We start from the raw sequence: 24,040 nt of genomic DNA, 5'->3' as shown, positions 1-24,040 counted from the left end.
GAGGTGTATTCACACCTGAGGACCTGGAGGAAATGAGCTTTTAACTCCATCTTAAAAATACAAGAGAAAGAAGCATGTTCAAAAGTAGGGCATGCTGAAGAAAAAGAAAGATTTCTTGATGGCTCAAAGAGCTCAGTAAAGGCATAGAGGGTGAGGATTACCTTTTTGGAAAAAAATGGGTGAAAACAGATTAATTTAGAAAAGGTAAAAAGGAAAATCCTTTCCAAATGATGAGCTTAGAAAATGTTGATGGGTTAGGGACAAAACTGGTGGAGAACCTGAAATATTAGTGTCTAATATATATTTTAAATGATAGCTGGTAATCATTTTAATCTTATGCATTATAATCCTCATCCAAAAGAGACCCCACACACAGAAAAGTCCTGAGTAAACAAAGAAATATGCATTCCTCATCCAAAGCTTAAAAATTGCTCAGCTCTTATGGGAATATCCTGAGAAAGAAAGTATGCCTCAAAAGCATAAAAAGCATTCTAAATTATTTTTTTTAATCACATTAGTGGCATCGATAACAACACCTCATAATTGCACATATTGTGTTTCAGTATTTTTTGAAAGGTATATCTTATAAAAATACTCATTCTGTCACCCTGCTTTTTAACTTATATGCAGAGTACATCATGAGACATGCTGGGCTGGAAGAAGCACAAGCTGGAATCAAGATTGCTGGGAGAAATATCAATAACCTCAGATATGCAGATGACACCACCCTTATGGCAGAAAGTGAAGAGGAACTAAAAATCCTCTTGATGAAGGTGAAAGAGGAGAGTGAAAAAGTTGGCTTAAAACTCAACATTCAGAAAACGAAGATCATGGCATCTGGTCCCACCACTTCATGGGAAAGTGTTTCCACTTCAGTGGAAACAGTGTCAGACCTTATTTTTCTGGGCTCCAAAATCACTGCAGATGGTGACTGCAGCCATGAAATTAAAAGATGCTTACTCCTTGAAAGGAAAGTTATGACCAACCTAGATAGCATATTCAAAAGCAGAAACATTACTTTGTCAACAAAGGTCCGTCTAGTCAAGGCTATGGTTTTTCCAGTGGTCATGTATGGATGTGAGAGTTGGACTGTGAAGAAAGCTGAGCGCCGAAGAATTGATGCTTTTGAACTGTGGTGTTGGAGAAGACTCTTGAGAGTCCCTTGGACTGCAAGGAGATCCAACCAGTCCATCCTCAAGGAGATCAGTCCTGAGTGTTCATTGGTAGGACTGATGCTAAAGCTGAAACTCCAGTACTTTGGCCACCTCATGCGAAGAGTTGACTCATTGGAAAAGACTCTGATGCTGGGAGGGATTGGGGGCAGGAGGAGAAGGGGACGACAGAGGATGAGATGGCTGGATGGCATCACCGACTTGATGGACATGAGTTTGAGTGAACTCCGGGAGTTGGTGATGGACAGGGAGGCCTGTCGTGCTGCGATTCATGGGATTGCAAAAAGTCGGACACGACTGAGCGACTGAACTGAACTGAACAATAAAAAGATTAGGAAATATAGTACATGTACAGCAATTTTTAAAGGCAGTTCTTTTAGTCTGCCCAAAAAGGGTAGCTTCATTTTACAATTTTTATTGTGTGCCTACCATATGCCAGTCTAAAGACAAGAAATAGAGCAGTAAATTTTAAAAGTCCTATTATTATGAAACTTACCATATTAATTTCTAACCATTACACAGCTGAAGATCTTGAAAGAGTAACTAGTTAATTATGTGCCCTTCTAGCTTTTTGAAATAACAATAGCTCTTGAAGTTTGTACAAGATTGGATTCATCATTCAATTTATTACATAAATGAAAATCATAAACAGGTTAGACTCATTATATACATGAGCCAACTTTGACCTTAATCTATGGACTCCTGGATGAATATGGAAACTTAGGATAGGTTTGCTTTCTCAGAACATCTTAGGTAGCACATACTAGGAAGCCTGTGGATAAAATCTGCCCTTGAAAGTTGATTGGAAAATACTTTGTAAAAACTTGAGAAAGATCATAAAGAAAATAAAAAGTATTTTGAAGAATTTTTCAACGTATCATTTCTACATACAGAGTGTATCAGTAACTATTTGCAAAACCAATGAATATAGGATGTGCATTTTAAATATTTCCTTTCCATACCAATTTACTTTTTCTGTGTTACTTGGAGGTATGTGGCAAAAAATAAATAAGTAAATAAAAATAAAAGGAGGATGTGCCAAGGTTTTCAATACAGGAGAACTAAGAATATTAAGAGTCACAAGGGAAAAAAATCAAGGAAAGGGGTGAAGAAAAACTTTATATTGCAATGATGCCTTTGACCAAACCTATCATTTATCATAATACAGAGTAGTATTATTAACAATACTATTTGTATGGCATATTTTATTTAACCCTTACAACAACCCCATGAGATAGAGCTGAACGTTATGTTCTCAATCTTCTTTATTAGATGGCAATTGAATTTCAGAATAGTTAAATGAATCTAAAGTATTGTTTAAGGTAGCAGTTTTAGCAAGGACTAGAGGCAAAACTTGTATCCTGGAGTCCCAATTACAAATCCAGTGATTTTTTTCCAATTTACCACAGTGAAAAATTAACTAGTTGTACATTACATGTTAAACGTGATTGAAACTTTTTAAATAGGGAAGGAGACTATAGCAAGTCTGTTGTTTAGTTGCTAAGTTGTGTCCGATTCTTTATGGCCCCCTGAATCATAGACTGCCAGCTCCTCTGTATGTGGGATTTCCCAGGCAAAAATACCAGAACGGGTTACCATTTCTTTCTCCAAGGGATCTTCCCGACCCAGGGATCCAACCCGGGTCTCTTGCGTTGCAGGCGGGTTCTTTACGGCCAAGTCCTAGGAAGTGTTTTGTCTGATTTTTTTTCTTTCTTCAAAATCTGATGTCCCCAAGTTAAAAAAAAAAAAGCAGGTTTTCCTAGAGATCTGTTTGGGTTACATGGTTTCCTGAGGTAGTTTTTGTTTATTTGTTTCAGAAATTTACCATTAGACTTACTGCACAGGCAGACAAACTAAACCTTCTCCCTATTCAGACTGTTTTTTCACTTTAGTGAATAGAGACAGTCCAAATAAAGAGAGTCTATGTTGAGAGCTTTTTAACAATCCAATTAGACTTTTCATTGAAGACCATCCTAAAATTAATTCCCATTGTGTGTCAAACGTGCTGAATTGTCAGCTCTACCCAAGAAGATGTTAATGAAGACAGATGCTTCATAGGTTGAAAATAATAACTAATCTTTATGAAGCACTTGTCACGTGCCATACATTGAGCTCTTTAAAAAGTAATTTATCAATCCCTAATAAATTCAAGTCAAAAAAGGAGAAATTCCTTTTATTTTTTTTTAATTTTTTTATTATTATTTTTTTTTACTTTACAATATTGTATTGGTTTTGCCATATATCAACATGCATCCACCACGGGTGTACACGTGTTCCCCATCCTGAACCCCCCTCCCACCTCCCTACATGTATAATATCATAGAAACAAATCGCCAGTCCAGGTTTGATGCAGGATACAGGAAGCTTGGGGCTGGTACACTGGGATGACCCAGAGGGAATGGTATGGAGAAATTCCTTTTAAAAATTTATTATATCATAATTGAAATATAAAGAGCCATGAAGTACTACTAAAATTTCCATTCTGTTGCCTGCTTAAATAAGTTCTCATATTGGGCTACTAGCATAATCATTAGCTAATTGTAGGACTTTGTGTTCCTTCCTATCTCTATTATTGACTTGGGTGACCTTGATAGAATTCTTCAACTGCTCTGCAGTGACATAAATAGTTTGTCATCTATAATCTTGTAGGGTCTACTTGTAGAATATTTTGCTCTTCTATAGCAAAATGTCCTGGTGGTCTAGTGGCTATGATTCGGTCCTTTCACCACTGGGGCCCCAGCACGAGTCACTGGTCAGCGAAGGTGTGTTTCTTGGGGCTTCCCTGGTGGCTCAGATGGTGAAGAATCCAGATGGTAAAGAATCCATCTGCAGTGTGGGAAAACTGGGTTGGACCCTCGGGTTGGGAAGATCCCCTAGAGAAGGGAACGGCTACCCACTCCAGTATTCTCGCCTGGAGAATTCCACGGACTGAGGAGCCTGGCAGGCTACAGTCCATAGGGTTGCAAAGAGTTGGACACGACTGAGTGACTTTCACAAAGCAAAACGGGTGTTATATGCACTGAAAATATTATTTTGAGCTTTGTGATCAGGTAATAAAAGAAAGAAGAAACTGGCTAACATTTACTGATTAACTGCCAAGTATTTTCACAAATGAGGATGAGGATGGCATCACCAACTCAATGGACATAAAGTTGGGTGAATTCCAGGAGGTGGTAAGGGACATGGAGGACTGGTATGCTGCAGTCCATGGGATCACAAACAGTTGGACATGAATTAGTGACTTAACAATAAAAACAATTTTCACAAATATTATCTAGCGTAATTCTATTTTACGAATGGAAAATTTAAACTCTGTTGACTCAGGTTTTTGGTCTCAGTAAGAAAAATGGCAACATGGCTATGAATCCAATTCCTTCCATCTCCCAAGTCTATACTTTTTCTGCTAATCCAAGTTATCTCCAAAGCAGAGGAATATATATGGAAATTGAAGACATAAAGAAATATATGTTGTAAAGAACAGACTTGTGGTTGCTAAGAAGTGTTCGAGAGGGATGGAGTGAGAGTTTGGGATTAGCAGATGCAAACTAGTATATACAGAATGGATAAACAACAAGGTCCTAGTGTGTAACACAGGGAGCTATATTCAATGGCCTGTGATAAACCATAATGGAAAAGAATATAAAAAGAATGTATACATGTGTATATAACTGAACCACTTTGCTGTACAACAGAAATTAACCCAACATTGTAAATCAACTATACCTTAAAAAAAAAAAAGTGTATGTTAATAAGAGTCTTTTTTATAACAAGCTATGAAGTTCACAATAGTGAAATACTACAACATAAATTCCAATTAAAATTGAATTCATACATTTGTGTTTTCAAGTATATGAGCAAATACTTTCATCAACAGCCTCAGCTGAATTTGGTACACCATGGGGCTGGAGGAAAAAAAAGGCTGCTTCAAGCTAGAGACACCAAGACAACTTTTAGGCTTAATTCATTTTTCTTGAGGCACTTTGAAAATTCACATTTATTGAGTCCCTAATAGATGCACCATGCTTTATATTCATTGTTTTATATACTCCTCACAATAAACCAATGAGATGAAGTAGCTACCTGAAATGACAATTGCACTACTTTGTGTTCTCCTTCACACTTTGAGCCTCATTAGGTAATTGAAAAAGGCATAGCAGGCAATAAGCTAGACAATTGGGGCAGCTACTACAGGCTTTTGAAAAAATATATTTGATGTGGCAAATTCGACTAACCTTATTTCCTCTTTAGAATAGGACCTTATATGTTACAAGCAACTTAAAAAGAATTACACTTTAGAGTTTTAACAGTATAGCTACCAGACTGAAAACTATAAATGATCCCATTTACAGCTTATTCTGTGGTCTATAAGCATTTATCAAGGCAACTAGGTTTTTTTGGAAATTCAGAATCTTGGAAATTTTTAGATTCCTTTATTCTATATTTTTGCTTATAAAACTGAAAATCTAATGATTAAACAATCAAATAATATATTAAATATATTAAGTACTGTGAGAGCATTAAACTGTAAAGGGTACATAGATACACATACAAATCCTCTCAAACTCTAGGATGTTTGCACAATTTTCTGTCTTAACTGAGAGGTTTGGCTTCAAACAGAACTCCTTAAATCTTTTTATGAAGATGCCAGGTTCTGCACTTTTCAGAAGGAATTTTGAGATTAACTCTGCTCTTATTCTTACGTATATCATTTGATTCTTGCTCTTTTCATTCACAGACATATACAGTAACTATTTTTTAAAGAATCTGTTATAAAGACAATTGCTTCTAGCCTACTGAAGTAATTTCTGTAAGGTGACTTACAGAAATAATCAATTAATTCTTTATTATAGTCTGCTGCTGCTGCTGCTGCTAAGTCGCTTCAGTCGTGTCTGACTCTGTGCGACCCCATAGATGGCAGCCCATGTTGTCTGTCCTCTGTCCCTGGGATTCTCCAGGCAAGAATACCGGAGTGGGTTATAGTCTAGCACCCAATAATCCAAATCCTAAAAATTTAAAGACTAAAATTTGATGGCTACTTTGAAATTTATGCATAGCTTTGAGTATTATGCATGTGTATTTCTGCATACTTTTAAGTAGTGTGTGTGTTTAAATGAAAATGAGTTTTGAAGACTATATGTTTTATTTTTCTTGTTCTTCCATAAGACCTAGTGAATCTTCAATTTAAAACTAGACTACTAACATAATTCAGAAATAATATGATTTTTAAGGTATTTTATAAAGGATCAGAAAGGATCTAAAGCTCCAAAAGAGATGACAACTTAGGGTCCACAAAACCAGGAAAAGGAACATATTCTAATTTCTAGAACTAACAGTGGAACATGTGTTTGTCCTTGACAAATTTCTCCTTCTCTAAAATGAGGATAATTATATTAACCTGTTGGAAACTTTTGCTGTGTAAATGAATGCATTAACACTCACAATGCACTAGATACTATTAAACCAATCTAAAGCATCTGGCACGCAGACCTAGTTGAACAAAGAGCCTTGGGAAATCGCACAGCCCAGTAGTCAATTGAGAAGACCGTAAGAGGAGAGATGTCGTTAACTTCCTACAAGGTGCCTCTACCAAGAGCCAGACATGAAATAGCTGCTCAGGTGTTCATCATTCAGAATTTACACAGATTAACTTGCTATTTGTACTAGATTAGGCCTGCTACAGAAAGCCAGCATTATGAGTAATAAACCACTAATAGACTAGCCTCTACAATCTTCTTCTAAATGTCACGTGCCAAACAGGATAAAGCTCCCATATTAAAATCCACATTCAAGATGACTGGAAAAATACTATATTTTTATTCATATTAACATCTTTGGCAGGCAATACCCTAGCTTTAACTCTCAATGTAATTTTAGATTATGTCTCAAAACTATCTTTATATGATAATTATCCGTGACTTTTAATAAAATGAAATATGTAGGTGAAGTTTATCCTTTCATACTTTCTAAGAAGTTAAATTTGTTAGAATCATCTCTTTGAAAACCATATTGTATTCAGAATCAGGATATTAAAGGAAAAAGAAAGGGAGGGAGGAAGGGGATGAGGGAAGGAAAGAAGCAGAGGTAGGGAGAAAGGGAAGGGAGGGAGGAGGGAAGAAGGAAGACAGAGATGGTTTGTTTTAAATGATAAAATTAGGTCAGCCCAAAATTGAGTTACTTTATTCCAAAGATTACTGCAAGACTTACAGAGATCCTTAAAGAAGTTATAAAAATCGAAGCAGAGCATCGAGTGCTTCTAACTGTAAAAAGGTTGATAACATTTCAAAGTTCCTTTCATAAAAGAAGTCATCAGATCAATACATCACTGTGTCATTTTTAATAATAGTACCTAAACTTTAGCTCTGATACTGAAATGAATGATAAAAAAAAAAAAAAGAGAACTCTAAGGTACATACATATCCATGTGGGATTATAGAGAATTTTTGTAACAAGTACATTAGCTAAAAATGCTCCAAGAAACCTAAGGCATATTTCTAGGAACACTGGGACAAAATAAAAGGATATGTAGAAGTTCCTTGAACTTGGGCAGTTTTGAGCTATTCATATTCTTTAATAGTAGAATGGAAGTGAGATGCCAAAAGCAAAAAAAAAAAAAAAAAGTTTTACAAAGATGCCTCTGAGCCTCCTGATGTTAAGACTGTTGAAGTGTAATACTCTGGAATGGATTCTCTTAAACATGCCCTACAAATGAAAGGTTAGGGGCAGGAGATGAATTTAAAATAATCCTACGTTTATCCTGTGTCTACCCCAATGGATTAGAGCTTGCTTGAGATGAAAAATATTAATTTATTCAATTCATTCATTTTATTCTGCTTAAAACTCTTCAGTATCATCCACCTGAGTTAGACTAAAAAGCAAAATCTTTACAGTGATCAAGCCCACATTACTTCTCTAGCCCTTTAATTGTGCTTTAGACCTTTGTAAGCCTGTTCCCTGTGCTCAGAGTACTCTTCCAGCTGATATCCGTATTAATCATTCCCAAAACCTCAGCAAGTGTTCACTCAAGGGTGACCTTCTCAGTGAGGTCAACCTTTATCCCTTTATCACTATTTAAAAATAGAAACCATCCTTCATTCTTAGAACTCCTGACTCCTTTTTGTTGTATTTGTCCAGAAATCCATCACTGGCTACATTCTACACAATATAGGTATTCATGATATTACTTATTCATTATATTTCCATCATATTTGTCTCAACTAGAATATAAACTCCATAAGAGCAGGGATATGTTGAGTTTGTTGTTGTTGTTGGGTGGGGGGAGCTCTCTTTTGCTCACTGAATACAATCATTCTTTAACCACATTCCAATACACATAGGCCCAACCCACCAATTTCTTGCAGAAATTCTGGCCTTGGAATTCAGTTTTACCCATGGGTTCAGCCCAGAATCCATCTTCTTTCTGGCTGCCTGGTATACACTGAGCCTGGCATGAGTCTTGGAGAATCATGTGCCTATCTAACGCTGTCCTTCTCTAAGCCCCACCTTCTTTTCCCATTCACCTCAGTTGGCTTCTGCCTTAGTTCCTGCTTAGCTACCCATTTCAAAGTTGTGACTAAGACTCCTAAACTCCAGTCTTCCAGATTAGAAACTAGACAATTTGGCCACTGTCAATGTTTTCTTCCTCATCTTTTCCACAGGGTCTCCACGTGCTAAATAAGGACGTAAAGCATATTGGACAGATGACCTGGAGTCACCTATTTTATTTAAGTACTCTCTTGGAAACTCTTCCAGACATGTTCTACCCACAGGATAAAATCCTACTGGACAGCTAATGCTGGCTGGACTCAGGTGTGCATTTGATAAATCCTTTGGACTCTATAAGGACAGATAACCACCCCACTAATCTTGTTATGCACAGGCTAAACAGAAATTAGTATTCCCTGTTCTGGACCCACGAGGCCTTGATTCCTCCTCTTCCATTGTGGCCCACCATTGTAGTTCCAAAATTCTGAAGTAGATTATGAAAGGAGATGTCAGAGCCCGTATAAAGCTTAAATGAATTTCTTTTTATCGGTCACTGCTAAATCTATGTGGACTAGAAGAAAGAACAATGATTCATTCTCAGCAGTCCACATTGAAAAGTCTAGCACATTAGTCATTTCCATGAATAATCAGTATTTATTAAATATATGAATAGAAAAAAGAGTGGCAATGATCTACTTAAGGAAACTTTTTTGAGTAGCAGCTATTACAGTATAACTGAAAGGAATAAAAAGTCCAAATTCTACTACTTCAGAAATTCTTTTTATTTAACTAAAACCCACCCATGGGGGAAAAAAATCCATGTTTTTCTTACAGCAATCATATCTGGGTAGAACTCTTGGGGTATCTATTTGAGTTGTTAAATAATTACATCTAAAGAAGGTGAAAAGTGTAGTCATTACAGTGAGGTGAAATCTCATCTTTTAGGAGCTACAGTAACTGAAGTGAATTAAGAAACAATTGGACAAAATAAACAAATGCAACCTAACTTAAAAGATTTTGCACAGCAAAGGGAAACCATAAATAAGACAAAAAGACAACCCTCAGAATGGGAGAAAATATTTGCAAACCAAGCATCTGACAAAGGATTAATCTTCAAATATACAAGCAGCTAAATATAAAAAGAAAAAAACCCAATCCAAAAATGAGTGGAAGGCCTAAATAGACATTTCTCCAAAGGAGACATATAGATGGCCAACAAATCCATGAAAAAATGTTCAACATCACTAATTGTTAGAGAAAAGCATATCAAAACTACAATGAGATATCACCTCATATCAGCCAGATTGGTCATCATCAAAACATCTACAAACTATAGATGCTGAAAAGGATGTGGAAAAAGGGAAACCCTCCTGCACTGTTAGTGGGAATGTCAGTCAGTTCAGTTGCTCAGTAGCATCTGACTCTTTGCGACCCCATGAACTGCAGCACACCAGGTCTCCCTGTCCATCACCAGCTCCTGGAGTTTACTCAAACTCATGTCCATTGAGTCTGTGATGCCATCCAGCCATCTCATCCTCTGTCGTCCCCTTCTCTTCCTGCCCCCAATCCCTCTCAGCATCAGGGTTTTTTCCAATGAGTCAACTCTTCCCGTGAGGTGGCCAAAGTATTGGAATTTCAGCTTCAGCATCAGTCCTTCCAAAGAACACCCAGGGCTGATCTCCTTTAGAATGGACTGGTTGGATCCCTTGCAGTCCAAGGGACTCTCAAGAGTCTTCTCCAACACCACAGTTCAAAAGCATCAATTCTTTAGCACTCAGCTTTCTTCACAGTCCAACTCTCACATCCATACATGACCACTGGAAAAACCATAGCCTTGACTAGACAGACCTTTGTTGGCAAAGTAATGTCTCTGCTTTTCAATATGCTATCTAGGTTGGTCATAACTTTCCTTCCAAGGAGTAAGCATCTTTTAATTTCATGGCTGCAGTCACCATCTGCAGTGATTTCAGAGCCCAAAAAAATAAAGTCTGACACTGTTTCCGCTGTTTCCCCATCTATTTGATACAAATACTATTAAGAACAGTATGGAGGTTCCTTAAATCACTAAAAATAAAACTACCATATGAGCCAGCAATCCCTACTGGGTATATACTCTGAGAAAACCACAATTCAAAAAGACACATGTACCCCAATGTTCACTGCAGCACTATTTACAAAAGCCAGGACATAAAAGCAACATAAATGTCCATCAACAGATGAACAGATAAAGAAGATGTGAAACATATATACAATGAAATATTATTTAGCCATGAAAAGGAAAGAAACTGGGTCATCTCTAGTGATGTGGATGGACCTAGAGTCTGTCAAACTGAGTTAAATAAGTCAAAAAGAGAAAAACAAACATTGTATATTAACTCGTATGCATGGAATATAGAAAGATGGTATAGACGAGCCTGTTTGCAAGCCAGGAATAGAGACAGAGACAAAGAGAACAAATATGTGGACACAGGTGGGAAGGGAAAGAAGGTGAGATGAACAAGGAGAGTATGACTGAGATATATACACTGCTGCTGCTGCTGCTAAGTCACTTCAGTCGTGTCCAACTCTGTGTGACCCCATAGACGTCAGCCCATGAGGCTCCCCCCTCCCTGGGATTCTCCAGGCAAGAACACTGGAGTGGGTTGCCATTTCCTTCTCCAATTCAGGAAAGTGAAAAGTGAGAGTGAAGTCACCCAGTCGTGTCCAACTCTTCTCGACCCCATGGACTGCAGCCTACCAGGCTCCTCCATCCATGGGATTTTCCAGGCGAGAGTACTGGAGTGGGGTGCCATTGCCACACTACCATGTGTAAAATAGATAGCTAGTAGGAAGCTGCTATATAGCACAGGGAGCTTAGCTCGGTGTTCTGAGATGACCTAGAGGGGTGGGATGTGGGGCGTGAGAGGGATGTTCAAGGGAGGGGGGATGTATGTATACATATAGCTGATTCACTTCACTATACAGTAAAAATTGACACAACACTGTAAAGCAATAATACTCCACATAAAAAATTAAAATAAAAAAAATAAGAGACCCAGCCAATATATCATAAAAAGAGTATGATGTGTATTAATAAGTATTAACCAGAATTATAACCAAAACTTATTCAAACTTTTGCAAGAAAGGTCCTATATCTTTCTCATGTGCATATTACAGTGTACCTAGAATAAGATCCTATTTGTTTACACAATAAAATATTAAATATAAAAAATTTAAAAAGAGACAGAATTGGCAAAGCATGTGCAAGGTTTTCATAATCCCAAGAAACTCTTGATACAGATTCAGTTCATTACTTTGCAGGAAATCTTAAAAAAAAATTTAGGACTAAGATATATCAGCAATTTGCATACACCAATAAGTGAGATTTTAAGAATATATAAAGTATGTTATTTAAATAAACTCTAACACATCCATAATATAACAGTCAATGGTGAATATGTTCATATTCTTACTCATACACTTTATATGTTATAAATCATTTTTACCAAACTAGTAGGCCAATATGTAGTGAACAAGCCAACAAGTTACAAATGTAACAAAAGGAAATACCATAAAAAAAAAATCAATTACAGCTTTACAGCCACAATAAATCCCCTGGAAAGTTCTCAGGTAATTTATAAAGTGTTCTCACATTTTATAGCACAGGATGTTTTAGAACTGTGCAATTTATGGTGATGTGGAAATTACATATTAAATTTTTAAGTATTCTTGCCAAACATGAGTGACAATCATCTCAAAGATGTTTTTATTTTAAATCTCAGAAGACATCTAAAAACACATTTATATTCACTGAATATTTTCTTGACATTTTTTAAGAATTCAGAAGTTCAAATACAAGTATGCATTCTCAAAACAATAGAATGTAATACTAGAATCTTGGACTTGGTTAAGGACTGGAGACTTGAATCTTAACTTCCTTTCTGCAGAGGCATTCCTTCCTAAATCATCTCTGACATGTTGCACATTTGATCACTGCATGGACATTTCCAGAAGCTGGGTGTTCCAGCACAACCCAATTATTTCTGAACAGCTCAGAACAGGGAAGGGAGAGGAGGGAGGAGAGGTTTCCCCTCATTTTATTTAACTTAAACCTTCCTCTTTGTCACACTCTTCTATGCATTTAAATTCAGGCTTTAGAAAGAATATTTTAGTCTCTCTTCCAAATAACAACCCTTCCAAAAATTCAAGGATATCTCATGATTTCCTAAGTCTTTCTTTCTCCAAATTAACAGTCTTTACTTGGAATAATCCTCCTTTAAAAATCTTTTCAGACTTCTAACCTTTCTGCTCTTCCTCCTCTCGATTTGCATCCATTTGTCAATGCTGCACTCAAATGTGTACTAAACCAACCAGCCAACCTGCTTCTAAGTTTTTTATGAGTTAACTATTCTGTCACCATATCGCACTGTATGTTCATATTGAATGGGCTGCAGTTCAGACTGCCTTTCTCATCCTGTCTTTGTACTCATTCCTGTTCATATAAAGTACACAACAAATGTTTAAAGAGGGCAACATGAAACTACTTAACATCTGGATACAAATAACAAAACCAAGTTCATGTAGGTTGTGTTCATGGATCAGCCTATAGAGACCTTTATAGATTCCTGAATCTGATAGTCATCAGCTTAGCCATCTGAATCAGTTTTGGAACACCGGCAGTTGTCATAAACTTGGATGTTATATTTTCCATCAAGCCATTACCAAGACAAATGAGCATAAGGAAACCTCTGTCACAGCCCTAAAGACTTCTTCCTGGATCGATCTTGATCTACTATGCAGTAGTCTTTGGAAATTATTTTCACTCAGTTGCAATTTACCTACTATTACATTTCCATTTCCACACATTATTTACACAAATATCAGGATAAGATCTTATCTACTGCCTTGCTGAAATACAGACCCACTTTGTATCATTTTCCTATTCTGTCAATCTTAAATTTAGTTAAGGAATTTCCTTAGAATATCTTTCCTGCTGAGTCAATACTATTGATACCACAATTCACTGTGTTCTAGAAACTATACAAGATTTCAAAGAAAAAAAACAACAAAAAAAATCTGATTAAGTTTCTAACTTAGTTACAATGTCTAAAAATGTTTCCTCATGTCAACATTCTTAGTAAACTAGTACCATACTATAAGGGAAGACAGAACTCATTCTAAATTAATTCTTGGCCAGGAAGGTCAGTGCTATTATAATTGAAAAGAGAAAATTGATGATAGCCAAGAGAACACCTCTTCAATCAAACTCATATCCAATAATCTTCACTGAGACCTTGCTTTAACAGAACTGTATTGAAAAGGAAACATGGCCTCAAAAAATTAAATGGAAAAAAAAAAAAACTTTTGTACTATAAAATGGGACCTTGAACATAAAACAATACTAGAAGTGCTCTTAGTTGTTAAGAATTAAGTTATTATCAGTTGCATGAACTTAAGTCACAGCTACTCCAAGCCTTAAGTTTTAAATGTGTCTAACAATAAATAATGACTGGAGGTAAAATAATCTCACATATATAAGGTATTTTAAAAATATAAAGCACTATACAAATTTAAGGCATTATGAATATATATTTTATGTAAACTTTAATATTAACAAGCTTTAACCATTTATCCATGAGCCAGTCTCTAAATATATTGCAAATAATCTATAAAATACACAATAACTGATGCTAGAATGCAAAATATAGCAGTGTATAGTGAACGCTATGGTATAGTTAGAATTCCTTATTGTGCATAATGTTCAAATGATGTCTCAACAAATGGCAGTATAATTTCTCCATTCTGAATTCATTTCATCTTGTGCCTGGACCATAGAAATCAGAGTTAATTTTACCTCAAATAAAACTGGGGAGAGGGAGGAGACAGGAGGGAGAATAAGAGAAAAAAAGGGGGGGCATGCCATGGAAAACTGTCAGGAACCCACTTGATCCCTACTCTGCATGCTTTGAGCTTCAAGTAAACAGAGAGTTGATGATCTTGGTATCTTTACTCCCAGCTGCCTAAGAGTATTAAAGTATTATGTTTTGTTAAAACATCACATAACTGAGTAAAGTTAATACTTAAAGGTAGTATTTTTTAAATCAGCTGCCAAAGATACTCTCAAAATCATTCTCATAAATTCTATTAATTAAGCCACATTGACCCCATTTGACTTCTCAGAAAAGCAAAAGCCAAAATAGAAGGGAAAAAAATGTTATATAGTGAATGTAAGGTCATTTTTATTCTAGGAATTTTAATCAGGGGGTTATTATTATAGCTAGGAGCTTAGAGTACATTTTTTTTCTCCCTTTAAAATAAAGTAGCAATGCTAGAAATGCTAGATTGCAAGCAGAAAAACTATCAGAACTGTTGACATAGCTTATTCCAGTTAACTAAAAGAGGGATAAGTATTCTTTAAAATTCTGGCAGATTCGGTCTCATCAAAACTTTCAAAAGCTACTAATCTCCAGATTTTGTACTCTTAGGGTAAACATTTTGATGTTTGAAACCAAACCTTAAATATTTCTCAAACTTTTTTTTTTACTTTGATACATGTTTTCCAACTTACAGAAAAGTCTGCTCAAATGTTGTATTATAAATTATTGTGTTAAATGCTGCACGTGCACTTCTTTTAAAATTCATGACCATAAACTAACCCTGCAAAGTCTCCCCAGAGTTTCAGAAATCATATGCAAACATTAAGGCGCTCTGAGGAGAGTTATTTGTGTTACGTTAAGTATAACTGTTTCCCAAAGTCAGGCGAAGAGTGTTATCTGGGCACTGTGGTCTTAATTAAAACACAAATGACATAGAGGTTTCATCTGTGTTTAAGCAAGGGGAGGCATTTCACTATAATAAAATAGCATACCCAAAATAGGACGTCGGTAAATAAAAGATGAGTCTGGGGGCACCACTGCCAAGAAAGAAAATCCACATACTTAACGACTTACCGACTGAACAACAAAAAACGCCTTTACACGCCCTGTTCAAAGAGTTAGAAACAAAAGTCTCTAAAAATAAAGATGTATCAGCTGCCCTCCATAAAGCTCCAAGACGAGCCACAGCTTGGGAAATCTTTCTCTGCGGGGATGGAAACGGATTTGGGGAAACTTTTTAAAGTTTTTTAATTGGTTGAAAGTTTGCCTCTTAGAAAAACTTAGGAAACTAATTTGCAGGATGTTCAGTGATAGCAAGTAGACACAGAAACGCATGGAAGATGAAAACGCTCCGTTTTCTTTGGGGGGAGGTAGGCAGACGGTGGGTGAACTCAGGGAGCTAAAAGTGAACTTGCATCAGACTTAGACCCTCTCGCCCCAAAGCGCGCTCCCCAAAGGCAAAGCAAGAAAGCGGTCCCTCTCCAGCAAGCGTAGGACGAAGGGACCAGAGAAGGTCCGCGGGCCCCAGCAGAGCGTGTGACCTGGAGCCCGTGCCTCGACTGTACCTCTTTGCTGATGCGCGGGTGGCTGCCACCGATGCTGCTGCTGCTGCTGCCGCTCCGGGCGCTGCGCCTGGCCGCCCCCGAGGCCTCCGCTGAGCAGCAGAACCAGGAGCACCCCGAAGGCTCGGGGCATTGCGGTAGCCCCCAGAGCGGATTCACTTTTCGGGAGCTGGAGTCGCTGCCGCCCGGTCTCCTGGCCCGGGCTAGTAAGCTGAATGTGCAGCAGCTGCTGGCTAAAGGAAGGAGCCAGCCCCCACCCACCCCGGCTCGGTCGCAGCCGGAGTGTTGGGGGAGAAAGAAGACACTCCCCCACCCGCCCCTTTCCCTGGCCCTCGCCCCACAGACGTCCCGGCCCAGGCCCTTAAAGGGTCCTCGGTGAAAGAGGCCTTTTGCTACAGCCTAGGTCCTTCACTGCGAGAAAAGATTGGCTTCATCTGTTAGTTGAACTTCAAGATAAAGGAAGTCATTGATAAGAGACCACTTTGTGACCTGTAAAATCCCTCCACGTGGAAAGCATTCAATTTTGTGGGAAATCAGCACAGCTAGGATCTTTAGCGAAGCTCAGAAGATAGACCTCCTGAGAAAGGCCTGGCAAAGCTGTGCGAGAGCACTGCGTATCCAGGTGATCCACGCTGGGGATAAGTCTGTCCCAAAGGTCCAGATGACTGCCAGGGTACTAGGAGGCAGAAGGTGAACCGGATGAGGCAGTGAGGCCAGGAGACTTACGGCTGGCTAGGCAGCAAGAGGCGGGGCGGGGGGAGGGGATCGCAAAATAAAACAAGCCCCCTTTATCCACTGCGATGTCTATGACGAATGTGAAGGTAAAAATTAAGGTTTTCCATTCAGTCAGGTAACATGCATTCAAAGAGGATAAAAGGTCTTTTCGTTTCCCTTCAGATTCAAAATGTCTTGCTTCCAGTCCCCATTTCTTCCCTGTAACTCAGCAGAATTATCTGCAAGGTTTTCTGCCACCCCGTGTTCAGATGACAGTTCCTTACTAGTTTTTTGTTTGTGTGTGTGTGTGTGTGTGTGTGTGTGTGTGTGTGTGTGTGTGTGTGTGTTATGGTCTGTGGCTCTCATAAGATTTGGAACAGCTCTTTACTGGAGTTTTATGAGACGTCCAGGGTGTTTTTTGGTGGAGCCAGTGAGGAGGGGGACTACTGGCGTCAGTACACAGTGAGGTTAGAGCGTTATGGGTGGGTCAGTCCCTCGCCCCAGCCCAGGCAGCTCTGTAAGGGCCACTGGACATTCATTTCGATAAAAACCCTCACGTTATATTTGCAGCCTAATTTAAGTCTATTTTGCACACAAGCAAAAGTTTTTGCATCATTTTTTTTCCCTCGGATGTATCTACTATATAGATCGAGGAAAGAATATATGTGTTTTTTAACCTTATCAAGATTTGTTTATTCCAGAAAAATCTCATAACTGAAAACACCTCTGCTGGTGGTATTGACACCAGTACAATATCTACACCCTATCTGTCACGTTGACATTGACTCCGAGTAGGCTCAGGCTTCTGTTTCATTTTGCCTGCTAGTTTTACCCAAGCATTTACACATTGAACTACATGTTGTTTTATACAGATAACTTCTTCCTCTTTATTTTATAGTTGATTTTATATTTTTTTAAATATTATGAAGTTAAGTGATAATATCTATGGATTTCCTGTCAATAAAATAAAGGAGATATTGTTCCTAATAGGATTGATTGAGACCCCTTAGCCAAATGTGCTTCCCAGGTGGCGCTAGTGGTAAAGAGCCAGCCTGCCAATGCAGGAGACATAAGAGACACAGGTTTGATCCCTCGGTTGGGAAGATCCCCTGAAGGAGGGCATGACGGCCCACTCTAGTATTCCTGCCTGGAGAATCCCATGGAAGAGGAACCTGGAAGGCTACAGCCCATCATGCTGCACAAAGTCAGACATGCCTAAAGCGACTACGCATGCATTGGCCAAATGGTGCCGAAGTGAATGGATATCCTTCAATGTTACCCATGTTTCCAAGTTTTATTAATATTAGTACTAGGAAAATTTTAAATCATTTTTTTCTTTATTGTAGAAGCAAAATGGAAAATGGCCCAAACCTTGAGAATAAGACTGATCTCATCTCTCAACTTGTTTGTCAACACAGGGATAAAAGAAATACAAAATGATTTAACCAAAATTAAGATAAAAAAGTATTATCAGAGCTATATATTTTTCAGATAGACCTCACTGAGATAAATTTACACAAAATAAATACATCCACTTGGTATGTTTCACAATGTAAGCATCCATTTGACTGAGGTGTTAACCCCTGTACTGAGACAAGTTTGTGATGCTATAACTGCTTAGGAGCAATTCTTAATTCTAAATTCCATGTATTAAGCCTTTTCTTTTATGCTTAATTGTTTTTTTTACCCCAAATTTGTGAATATTCTTCTGTTTATCCATAGAAATTTTATAACCTTGGGTTTATGATTTACTGGTGTTTGCTGTAAAGGCCTTAGGTAAGAGCTTTTTTTCTTTTTTAATGTAGATATCCATTCATTTTAGTACCATTTGTTGAGAGAATTATTATCTTCTCATCTGATTACCTTGGCCCTTTTTCCAGAAGTCAGTTGAAAATATGTGGGTCTACTTTTGGACTCTGTTTTCATATATCCAAATATATATATACATACATATGTATATAAATAAATTTGATAGTTTGCCAATATCATAGTCTGTATTACTATAAGTCTGTAGACTTATAGTAACCTCAAAGTTAAGTAATGTGAATCCTACAATTTTGTTTTACAGATGAAACTCTTTTTTTCTACTCTAGGTCCTTTGCATTTCCATACAATTATTGAGCTGGTACAAAAGTAACTGTGGCTTTGGACTCTGAATTTTAAATCACCATCACTAGGCTGAAACACATCTTTATTAATCAAAGTAGGAACCATTACAATCAACACATTTTTGTCAACGAGAAATAAGTTTATTTCTGGAGCATAACAATCCATCCTTGAGATTCAGTGAACTCATGGAAAGCATTTTCTGCCTCCTGCTGGTTGTGAAAGCATTTTTCCTGCAAAAAGCTGTTGAGATCTTGAAGAAGTGGCAGTTGGTTGGCGAGAGGTCAGGTGAATATGGTGGATGAGGCAAAACTTTGTAGTGTAATTCAGTCAACTTCCGAAACACTGGTTGTACAACAGTGTGCAGTCGGTCCTTGTGGAGAAGACTTGGGTCCTTTCTGTGGACCAATGCTTGCTGGAGGTGTTAGCTTTTGGTGCTTCTCATCAATTTGCTGAGCATACTTCTCAGATGTAATGATTTTGCCGGGATTCACAAAGCCGTAGTGGATCAGACCAGCAGAAGACCACCAAACAGTGATCATGACATTATTTGGTACAAGTTTGGGAAGTGCTTTGGAGCTTCTTCTCAGTCCAACCACTGAACTGGTCATTGCCAATAGTTGCATAAAATCCACGTTTCATCATATGTCAGAGTCCAATCAAGAAATGGTTCATTGTTGTGTAGAATAAGAGAATACTTCAAAATGATGGTGTTTTTGTTTTGTTTTGTTTTTTTTGGTCAGATCACAAGGCACCCACTTACTGAGCTTTTTCACTTTTCCAATTTTCTCCAAATACCTAACCCTCACAGAATGGTCGGTGTTCAGTTCTTCGGCAACTTCTTCTAATGCAGTTTTAAGAGGATCAGCTTCGATGATTGCTCTCAATTGGTTGTTGTCCCCTTCTGATGGCTGGCCACTACGTTAATCATTTTCAGGGCTCTTGTCTCCTTTGCAAAACTTCTTCAACCACCACTGCACTGTACATTTGTTAGCAGTTCCTGAGCCAGATCTTTTGTTGATGTTGCAAGTTATCTCCATTGCTTTACAACCCATTTTGAGCTCTAATAAGAACATCCTTTGAATTTTCTTTTTGTCTAACATCATTTCCATAGTCTAAAATAAATATAAAATACACAGCAAGTAATAAGTCATTAGCAAAAACTCATTAAGCAAGAAATGCACTTTGTGTTTGCACTGTTCTCAGTCACTCAGTTGTGTCTGATTCTTTGCAACCCCGTTTGCAACCCCGTGGACTGCAGCCCTCCAGACTCCTCTGTCCATGGGGACTCTCCAAGCAAGAATACTGGAGTAGGGTGCCATGCCCTCCTTCAGGAGATCTTTCCAACCAGGAATCAAACCCAGGTCTCCCACTTTGCAGGTGGATTCTTTACCGTCTGAGCCACCAGGGAAGCCCAAGAATACTGGAGTAGGTAGCCTAAATCTTCTGAAAGGGAACTTGCTGACCCAGGAATAGAACTGGGGTCTCAGGCATTGCAGGTGGATTCTTTATCAGTTGAGCTACCAGGGAAGCCCGTTTAATTTATTTCAATACCAAATGGCAAAGTTCAACAATGCAAAACCACAATTACTTTTGCACCAACCTAATATTAACGTCGGAGAAGGCAATGGCAACCCACTCCAGTACTCTTGCCTGGAGAATCCCAAGGACGCAGGAGCCTGGTAGGGTGCAGTCCGTGGGGTCGATAAGAGTCAGACACGACTGAACGACTTCACTTTCACTTTGCACCTTCATGTATTGGAGAAGGCAATGGCAACCCACTCCAGTACTCTTGCCTGGAGAATCCCATGGATGCAGGAGCCCGGTGGGCTGCCATCTACGGGGTCGCACAGAGTCGGACACGACTGAAGCGACTTAGCAGCGGCAGCAGCAATATTAACATCAGCTTTTCAATTTCTACCCCCCAAAAATAGTGTAGTAGGGAGTTTGATTGCAATTGGATTGAATATACAGATAAATATGTGAGGAAATTGATATTTTAGCAGTACCATGCCTTCTAATCCACAAAAATATGTTTCCGTTTATTCACATCTTCATTATATAATATAGTAAGTATTATAAGGAGTCCTTTGTAGTTTTTTTTTTAACTTCACAATATTGTATTGGTTTTGCCATATATCAACATGAATCCATCACAGGTATACACGTGTTCCCCATCCTGAACCCTCCTCCCACCTCCCTCCCTGTACCATCCCTCTGGGTCGTCCCAGTGCACCAGCCCCAAGCATCCAGTATCGTGCATTGAACCTGGACTGGCGACTCGTTTCATATATGATATTATACATGTTTCAATGCCATTCTCCCAAATCATCCCACCCTCTTCCTCTTCCACAGAGTCCAAAAGACTGTTCTTTACATCTGTGTCTCTTTTGCTATCTTGTATACAGGGTTATTGTTACCATCTTTCTAAATTCCATATATATACGTTAGTATACTGTATTGGTGTTTTTCTTTCTGGCTTACTTCACTCTGTATAACAGGCTCCCGTTTCATCCACCTCATTAGAACTGATTCAAATGTATTCTTTTTAATGGCTGAGTAATACTCCATTGTGTATACGTACCACTGCTTTCTTATCCATTCATCTGCTGATGGGCATCTAGGTTGCTTCCATGTCCTGGCTATTATAAACAGTGCTGCAATGAACATTGGGGTACATGTGTCTCTTTCAATTCTGGTTTCCTCAGTGTGTATGCCCAGCAGTGGGATTGCTGGGTCATAAAGCAGTTCTATTTCCAGTTTTTTAAGGAATCTCCACACTGTTCTCCATGTGGCTGTACTAGTTTGCATTCCCACCAACAGTGTAAGAGGGTTCCCTTTTCTCCACACCCTCTCCAGCATTTATTGCTTGTAGACTTTTGGATCGCAGCCATTCTGACTGGCGTGAAATAGTACCTCATAGTGGTTTTGATTTGCATTTCTCTGATAATGAGTGATGTTGAGCATCTTTTCATGTGTTTGTTAGCCATCTGTATGTCTTCTTTGAAGAAATGTCTATTTAGTTCTTTGGCCCATTTTTTGATTGGGTCTTTTATTTTTCTGTAATTGAGCTATAGGAGTTGCTTGTATATTTTTGAGATTAGTTGTTTGTCAGTTGCTTCACTTGCTATTTATTATTTTCTCCCATTCTGAAGGCTGTCTTTTCACCTTGCTTATAGTTTCCTTTGTTGTGCAAAGGAAACTATAAGGAAAGTTACAAAGGAAGCTTTTAAGTTTAATTAGGTCCCATTTGTTTATTTTTGCTTTTATTTACAATATTCTGGGAGGTGGGTCATAGAGGATCCTGCTGTGATGTATGTCGGAGACTGTTTTGTCTATGTTCTCCTCTAGGAGTTTTATAGTTTCTGGTCTTACATTTAGATCTTTAATCCATTTTGAGTTTATTTTTGTGTATGGTGTTAGAAAGTGTTCTAGTTTCATTCTTTTACAAGTGGTTGACCAGTTTTCCCAGCACCACTTGTTAAAGAGATTGTCTTTAATCCATTGTATATTCTTGCCTCCTTTGTCAAAGATAAGGTGTCCATAGGTGTGTGAATTTATACTACCCAAAGCAATTTGTAGTTTTTAATTTATATGTTTTTTTTTTTTTTGAGTTTCATCCTTTTTTTTTCTTTTTTTTTTAAATTTTATTTTATTTTTAAACTTTACATAATTGTATTAGTTTTGCCAAATATCAAAATGAATCCGCCACAGGTATACTTTGTAAACTTTACCTCTTAATGTTTCATGACATTGGATAGTATCATAAACAGTATTTTAAAATTTAATTTTCATACTAACAGTAATACAAATGATTTTGGTTATATATACATTGGATCTAGCAAAATTATTAAAATGTCTTCAAGTAGCTTATATGTAGGATGTGTTAGTATACCTCATGTACAAGATCATGCCATTTACAAATAAAAGTATTTGACTTCTTCCTTTTCAATTTATATGACTTTCATATTTTTCCCTTGCCATATTCCAGGAAATATGTGACCTCCAATGAAAAAGTTGAATAAAGTAGTGAGAGTAGACATTTTCACCTTATTTCTGATCAGAAGGGAAGTCACTCATTCAGCATTATAGTGATGGTTATTGGTTTTTAGGCTTTCCCTTGTGGCTCAGCTGGTAAAGAATTTGTTGGCGATGCGAGAGACCCAGGTTCGATCCCTGGGTTGGTAAGATCCCCTGGAGAAGGGACAGGCTACCGAATCCAGTATTCTGGCCTGGAGAATTCCATGGACTGTATAGTCCATGGGGTTGCAAAGAGCTGGGCACGACTAAGCGACTTTCACTTTCACTTTCTATTGGTTTTCAAGAGGTGCTTGTTCTAAAGTTGATGAAGTTCCACTCCTGCTGGAAGTTTTTGTGACAAAAGTGTATCCAAGTGGGGCAATGCTTTTTCTTCATCTATTTAAATAAATATACATTTTCTCTATTTGGTTATTATCTCTCTATTTGGTGAATTACAGTAACTGAGTTTTCAGTGTTAATCAAACTCACAGTCCTGGCATTAAATCTCAATTTGCCATGGTAGATTATCTCTATTATCCCTAATTATAGATTATCCCTATTATATGTTGCCAATTTTTATTTACTAAATATTTCAATAAGTATTTTTATGTCTATGTTCATGAGGGCTATTAGTTTATTGTAATTTTCTTGTAGAATTTATATCTAGTTTTGGCATCAGAGTAATGCTGGCCTTATATAATTAGTTGGATTATGGTCCTTCCTGAATGTGTTTGCATAGAATTTATACAATTTCTTCCCTTAGTGTTTTATTGAGCATACTAGTGAAATCATCTGGGCCCACAGTTTGGGGATTTTTTTGGAATATTTTGTTACATATTTTATGTTTTAAGTAGATATAGAATGATTCAAATTTTCTTGTGTGACTCAAATTTATTTCTTGTATCAGTTTTGATAATTTGTATCTTTCAAGGAAAGTATCTTTTTGGCTGAGTTGTCAAGCTTATTGGCATAAAGTTCTCAATATTCTCAATATTCTTATTATTCTTTTAATGTCTATGGCATCTGTAGTAAATGATATTTTCCCCCAATATTGGTAATTTGGTATCCTCTATTTTTTAAAAAAAATCAGCCTTTTTTAGAGTATTATTAATTTCATTCATTTTTTCAA

The 24,040-nt window shown here is 37.6% G+C and overlaps 1 protein-coding gene across 6 annotated transcripts in view; it reads right to left on the bottom strand.

Annotated features, from left to right (window-relative positions):
* LAMA2 (laminin subunit alpha 2) overlaps window positions 1-16,380 on the bottom strand; it is a 693,105-nt gene extending 676,725 nt beyond the window's left edge. For 5 of the 6 annotated variants that reach the window (XM_027551497.1, XM_027551499.1, XM_027551498.1 and 2 more), the window contains exon 1: window positions 16,075-16,350. In XM_027551497.1, coding sequence (XP_027407298.1) covers window positions 16,075-16,204 — 130 coding nt within the window. In that variant the 5' untranslated portion in view covers window positions 16,205-16,350. Of the gene's footprint in view, window positions 1-16,074 lie in introns of all 6 variants that reach the window. The other variant, XM_027551500.1, reaches the window with a different exon arrangement.
* Window positions 16,381-24,040: the final 7,660 nt, after the last annotated feature.

The sequence above is a fragment of the Bos indicus x Bos taurus genome, chromosome 9, assembly GCF_003369695.1.
Source record: "Bos indicus x Bos taurus breed Angus x Brahman F1 hybrid chromosome 9, Bos_hybrid_MaternalHap_v2.0, whole genome shotgun sequence".
Lineage (NCBI taxonomy): Eukaryota > Metazoa > Chordata > Mammalia > Artiodactyla > Bovidae > Bos > Bos indicus x Bos taurus.
Note: the sequence above shows the minus strand (reverse complement) of the source record. Positions and strands in the feature narration are given on the sequence as shown.